Source organism: Phaseolus vulgaris, chromosome 11, assembly GCF_051622355.1.
Source record: "Phaseolus vulgaris cultivar YP4 chromosome 11, ASM5162235v1, whole genome shotgun sequence".
Lineage (NCBI taxonomy): Eukaryota > Viridiplantae > Streptophyta > Magnoliopsida > Fabales > Fabaceae > Phaseolus > Phaseolus vulgaris.
Genome location: NC_143508.1, coordinates 44,573,318 through 44,580,226, shown reverse-complemented (window position 1 = coordinate 44,580,226; position 6,909 = coordinate 44,573,318). Strand labels below are relative to the sequence as shown.

General features: G+C 33.1%; 1 protein-coding gene across 1 annotated transcript; it reads left to right on the top strand.

Annotated features, from left to right (window-relative positions):
- Positions 1 to 2,857: 2,857 nt before the first annotated feature.
- Positions 2,858 to 3,998, top strand: HB52 (homeobox protein 52). Its single transcript, XM_068629903.2, has one exon. The coding sequence runs from the start codon at positions 3,032 to 3,034 to the stop codon at positions 3,746 to 3,748; it is 717 nt and encodes a 238-aa protein (XP_068486004.1). The 5' UTR covers positions 2,858 to 3,031; the 3' UTR covers positions 3,749 to 3,998.
- Positions 3,999 to 6,909: the final 2,911 nt, after the last annotated feature.

Sequence of the window (6,909 nt, the reverse complement as noted above, 5' to 3'; positions counted from 1 at the left end):
CTGAGAAGAAGAAGGGAAAAAACATTTTCTCTCACCAATATGGTTTTCGACTTAAACTAACAAAATATCCAATCTAGCTAGTAGCTCACAATTTGGTATCTTGCATATATGTATATTTTAACAATCATTAAATAAAAATCAATTTTATAAAATAATAATAATAATTAATTGTTATAGTAATTAAATTAAAAATTATTTTAGAGACTAAAAAAATTATTGATTTTTAATTAATTTTTATTATTGATAAATAGTTTCTAAACTGGTCTAATTAGCTACTAATGTTTTAACTACCAATTATTTAGATTCTAAATTTGTTAGCAAAAATCTTGGTAGCTAATTAGATACCAATTTAAAAACTATTTATCAATAATAAAAACTAATTTAGAAATTAAAAAAAAATCAGTTTTTAAAATTGTCTCTAATTTAGTTAATATAATAACTAATTATTTTTTTTCTAAAATTGATTTTTATTCAATAATTTTCTTGATGTTTAATAACTAGTTATTTTTTTTCTAAAATTGAGTTTTATTAATAAAAACCAATATACAAAATTCAGACAGTTTTCTTAAATAGTGTATCCAGAAAGTCCTCTTAAATAATGTAACCGTGTCGACACACGTATTGAATACTTATTTTTAAGTATTTTAAGAAGAAGAAAATAAGGAGTTAGTAATGATATCCTGTAATCAGTTTCATCTATTTAACACAAAAAAAATATTATTTATTATAATATAATATTTTATTTTTAAAAACGATGGTAAAATAATTATTTTTTCCTGTTAAAGTATCACAAAACTTTATTCTATCGAGTTGTAAAAGTGTAACAGGATAAGGTTACTGAGCACACCGACAGACAAGATATACTGTTCTAAAATCTGTAATAAAGCCCTTTGAAAGTTATTATTTTCACTTTCACTATCAATGCAACTGGCATTGGCATGGCATGTTGACTTGGTTGAGGGCAAGAACTAAGTTCATGCACTTGGGATTCACTGAAGGCTATGAGCCATCCACTTCTTCAAACAGATTCAGTGAAGGGTTGCAACTTCATCATTGCCTCAAATAGTTTAACTTTTATGTGTTATGAAGTGTACTTTAAACCTAACCCAATCTCATAAAATCGACTTATAAAATGAGATTTGCACCCACTTATATACAATAAAATATTTTTATTTTTAATCGATGTGAGATATCCGACCTATATAAATCAATGTGAGATCCAAGAATGCATGAACTTAGGCCTCACCCAGAGGTCTTTTATGCATGGGTGGGGAATATGTTGTCACCTTCCAAACGACACACCCACTCATAATTCACTTAACATTAAACACTATATACTTGATCATTCGGATCTTTCCAATTAAAGTTAGATTATCTATGTCTGTATCACAACTTAATCAAAATAAATCAATATTTCTAGCCTTGTCTCATGCAATCTTTTCATATGGACGAATCCGTTTCAGGTTTCAATATGTTTTGATTTTTAATTTAAAATTAGAAGAGAATATTAATGAAACATGAAAAATGAAGTGTTACGAGGTGACTACCAACTCGTGCGTGGGACTATATATTATGGATGGTCCGATAGCGGCCCGATAACGGGTGACACGATAGGCCCAACAAATACTCGCTAGGATAGGCTCAAAATGGCTCTGATACCATGTTACGAGGTAGACTTTAAGCCTAACTCAACCCCATAAAACCGGCTCAATGAGGTGAGGTTTGCACCCACTTATATACAATGAAAGGCTCTAATCTCTAGTCGATGTGGGATCTCCAACATGAAGTTATAATCAGTATGGAAAGAACAAGAAAGAGAACAAATTATGTTTAGAATTAAATCAATTAAAAAAGCACTTCAACAAAAGACAACAAAATCATTATTAGAAACTAATTTTAGAGATAAAAAATAATTAGTTATTATAATGACTAATTTAGAGACCATTTTGGAGACTAAAACAATCTATATTTCTAAATTGATTTCTATTATTGTTAAATGGTTTCTAAATTGGTATCAAATTGGCTACCAAGATTTTTGCTACCAAATTTAGAATCTAAATAATTGGTAGTTAAAACCTTGATAGCTAATTAGATATTAATTTAGAAACCATTTAGCAATAATAGAAATTAATTTAGAAATCAAAAATTATTTTAGTCTCCAAAATGGTTTTCAATTTTGTCACTATAGTACTTAATTATTTTTGTCTCTAAAATTAATTTTTATTTAAGGATTTTCTTATACTAATATTCCGATCCTTATAAAAAAAATTCTTAAAATACTACAATCCTAAAATGAATAACCCAATATTGACCAAACATCCTTAATCCTTCCAAAAAAAATCCAAGATTATAATCGATATAACTTGATCAGTACAATATGAAAGGAAAGAAATATATTTAGCTTGTATACGTGAAAGAGACAAATTATGTGTGTGTATTTTTTTTTCTTTAGTAGCACTTATAATTACCAGTTTTTTTGAATATTTCTTTTTCTTCACCCCACCACCCTATCATTTATCATCTTAATTCTTTTTTATTTATCTTTGCTTTTTTTGAACTCAAAAAGGGGCGAACACCATTAATTTTTTTTTCTAAATATGTACATTCACGCCACAAAAGATTATGCTACATATTCAAAGATAGCCACATGAATTACTAGTACATGTATGATCAAATCACCTATTTTCATTTTTTTTTTCTCTTCTTTTAGTGGATTACCATGAAACATACACTTTCACTTCACAAACATTAGCATTGTTCTTTATCACAATATATGTGTATGTTCTCTGTAGATGTCAACTAACGTAACATAAACACAGTTGAATGAAGAAAACTATTAATCATGGCATGTCTCTTTTCATGAGAGGAAAAAACAAGGGAACAAGAAACGGGACAAGTGGTTTTAATCCTACATATGCATGTAGACAATTCATGTTATAGCCAGCCATAACGTAGTATTTACAAAGACTAAAAGCCCTCTGTGAGTGGGGCTCTTGATGTGTCTGAAGCCAAGAAAAAGCCTTATAAAACAATGAGCACCCAACTTTCCCTTATGAGAAACACACTCATCCTTTGTTCACACACAACCAAACTCATTGTTCCAAAGTTTGAATCAATCAGTGGCTCCACCCAAATGGGGGATCTCATCTTCTCATTCAAGAACCAGGAACATGGTCACCATAGAGCAAGACACAACAAGAAGAGGCTAACTGAGGAGCAGGTTAGCATTCTTGAGAAATGCTTTGGTTCCAACATGAAGCTTGAACCGGAGCAGAAATTCCACCTTGCAAACCAACTTGGTGTTCCTCCAAGACAAGTTGCCATTTGGTACCAGAACAAAAGGGCACGCTGGAAGACTCAGAGCCTTGAGGTGGACCATGGTGTTCTTCAGGCAAAGCTGGAGAATGTGATGGCTGAGAAGAAGCAGCTGGAGAAAGATGTGGAAAGGCTCAAAGCTGAGCTCAAGAAAGCTCAAGAGATGATGCTGGTTGGAGATGTAGGCAAAGGTGGAGAACACAGTAATACTAGTAACAATAACAGTAACAACTATAATAATAATAATAATAATGGTTCTTGTGGTGAGTTTTCAACTTCTTTTGAAGAGGGAGGGAGTTCAGGGATGGTACTTGATGATGAAACTCGTCATCATGAGTGTTGGCAAAGTGGTGAGGTTATGCAGGTTGAGGAGCTCTATGCTTACTTCATGGGTGCAAATTATGGGTCAAGCTTGAATGAGAAAAGGGCATAAAATTAATATATATAACAAACTTTTGGTGGTTTGTACATTTTTTTTGTGTCCCAAAAAAGTATTAGAATTCGTTAATTTACTTTTGTTAAGTCCAAAAATATTGTATAAAATCCATGTCCAGTGTCACACTGACAATGGAGAAGGAGAGTGCCTTTTCAAGCGAAAAAACTGAATAGAAAAGCAATTTGATAACCCTCTCTCTGCCTTGCTTTTGGTGACTTCTCAGCTGTTTTTTGTAAATGTCTGTTATTCAGTAGTGATGGGAAGAGATGTAATATCATTAGAAGACAAGAAGAAAAAGTTTTAAATTAATTAAACCATTTATTCAACAAATGTTTGATTGATCGTTACTGTTAGCATTAAACTCAAAGTCGTCAGTCGTCATCAGTTTTATTTTAGCATTTGAATAGTCTAGTTTTAAATGTCATTTATACTATGATTTAAATGTAAATTATAGTATAGGTTTTATGATAAAGAAGGTAGAATTTGAGAAGTCTATTGTAAGACTATTTAGAGAGATTGTATTCTTATTTGAAAGTAGGAGTGAAATAAAATTTATATTCTCTGTTCACAAATATCTTGCTCTGTTTTATTCCCTCAACATCAACAATTGGTATCAGAGCTATTTTCTTGAGGGATCTGTGAGGTTAGTAGAGTGCACCAATAGGAGGAGGATCAAATTTTTCAGCAATGGCACCACCTGTCTTTGATGGAGACAATTATCAAATGTGGAATGTTCGTATGGAGACCTACCTAGAAGCATTGGATTTATGGGAAGCTGTAGAAGAGGACTATGAAATTCAGTTCCCTTCCAGAAAACCCTACGGTGGCACAAATAAAATCACAGAAGGAAAAAAAGATGAAGAAATCAAAGGCAAAAGCATGTCTATTTGCAGTTGTATCTCCTATGGTATTCACAAGGATAATGTCCTTGAAGTCAGCAAAAGAAATCTGGGATTACCTCAAGGCAGAATATGAAGGTGATGAGAGGATTCATGGAATGCAAACCCTGAATCTAATCAGAGAGTTTGAATTGCAGAGAATGAAGGAGTCGGAATCCGGAAAAGAGTACTCGGACAGACTTCTAAGCATTGCTAACAAAGTGAGGTTGCTTGGATCTGTGTTCAAAGATTCAAGAATTGTGGAAAAATTGCTTGTAACAATTCCAGAGAGGTTTGAAGCCACCATAACAACCCTGAAGAACACAAAGGACCTATCAAAGATTTCTCTTGCAGAGCTCTTAAATGCTTTACAAGCACAAGAACAAAGAAGAGCCATGAGACAAGATGGAGCAGTAGAAGGAGCCTTACTAGTCAAACATGAAGGTGGTTGGAGAAACAAAGGTAGAAATTATCCTCCTTGTAAGCATTGCAACAAGTTAGGTCATTCACCGTTTAAGTGTTGGAGAAGACCTGATGCTAAGTGCAACAAGTGCAATCAACTTGGGCATGAAACAATCATTTGTAGAAACCAAAGTGAGCAACAAGATGTAGATGCTCAAATTGCAAATGAGGAGGAGGATGTACTTTTCATTGCAACTGGTTTTTGTAGAAATATTTCAAGTGCATCTTGGCTAATTGACAGTGGCTGCACCAACCACATGACACGTGACAAGGAACTCTTCAAGGAATTGAGAACTACTGATATTAAAAGGGTGAGGATTGGAAATGGTGAACACCTTGCAGTAAAAGGAAAAGGCACAATAGCTATCACAAGCTATAAAGGTATAAAAATCATTACAGATGTTCTTTTTGTGCCAGAGATTGATCAAAATCTTTTTAGTGTTGGTCAATTGTTGGAAAAAGGCTATAAAGTGATGTTTGAAAATAAACATTGCTTAATCAAAGATGTTGATGGCAGAGATCTGTTTAAAGTTGAAATGAAGGGAAAAAGTTGTGCTCTCAATCCAATGGAGGAGGAGCACATGGCCTTTAAATCCAAAGAAAATGTCACAGAAATTTATGTACTTGACTTGAAGAGTAATATTCTCAGTATGGGACAATTATTGGAGAGTGTTGAAGCAAAATTTGATAACCTGGAAAAAAGGTTTACAAAATTGGAAGAAAAATATGTTGATATGGAGAAAGACAAGGAAAGTAGAGCCAATCAAGTTGAAGAACTCCATTTGTTGCTTTTGGCACAAAAAGAAAAGGTGAATGAATTACAATTCAAATTAAAAGCCCCTTTTGGTTCATGTGTTTTACTTGAAAATAGTGGTTTTGATTTAGGAGAAGACCATAAATGGAATGGTGTTGAGACATCATCTGAAAGGGAAATATGGTATAATCATTATCTTCAAAGCTCATTGAAGTCAAAGTCTTTCTTAAATCCTTTTAATTCAAAGGGTGAAAGTGGAGAAGATTTTGTTTGGAAAATTAAAAGTAATTCAATTCAAAATTGAATACAAGCTTGAGCATTTTCGAGTGTGAGCGCTTGAGCAGGCTATTCAACAGTGTGACCGTGAGAACCTTCGTACTCAACAGTGATGGAGTAGTCGTGCCACCATGAGAACGCGAACGTGATAACGTGCAGACCGTGAGTTTCGAATTTCCTTCTGTTTTCAATCTTTGCGAGTCTTTGCGAGTTGAAGACTTAATCCTAGGTTCGGCACCAATCTCGATTTCTTTCTGTGTTATATTGGTTGAGTTGTGTGTTGTGTAATTTTATTTTTGAAGGCCCTAACACCGTGGTTTTTCTTAGTGGTTCTTAGTGGTTTAAAGGTCTAGCCCTAAATCTTATTTCCTTCTCAATGATATAAGACAATTTCGTAGAGAGGTAAATCCTTTATAAGATATTTTTTACTCTTTTAAGACAATGAGATGTTAGAGAATCTGTTTCATAATAATTTCAATAGTTTGAATTCATGATAGCTTTTTGGTGATTAATAGCTTTAGTAGTTGTGGATGAATAGAACAACTTTTTCTTTTTCTACCTTTGTGTGTTTTGTAACTGTCCACTGCTTATATGTGTTGGTGGCATTTTTGAAGGGACAAATTACCACAAAAATATTTTATCTCTATCACGGTCTTTCAATTCCTGTTATGCATATCCTTGAACACTGGGAATTATTTCAAACTTTTAGGTCCCCTGTCCATTGGGTTCTGTATTCACCTTGGATAAGTTTCATCTCAATCAGTATCAGATTTTAGGTGTTGGGCTAC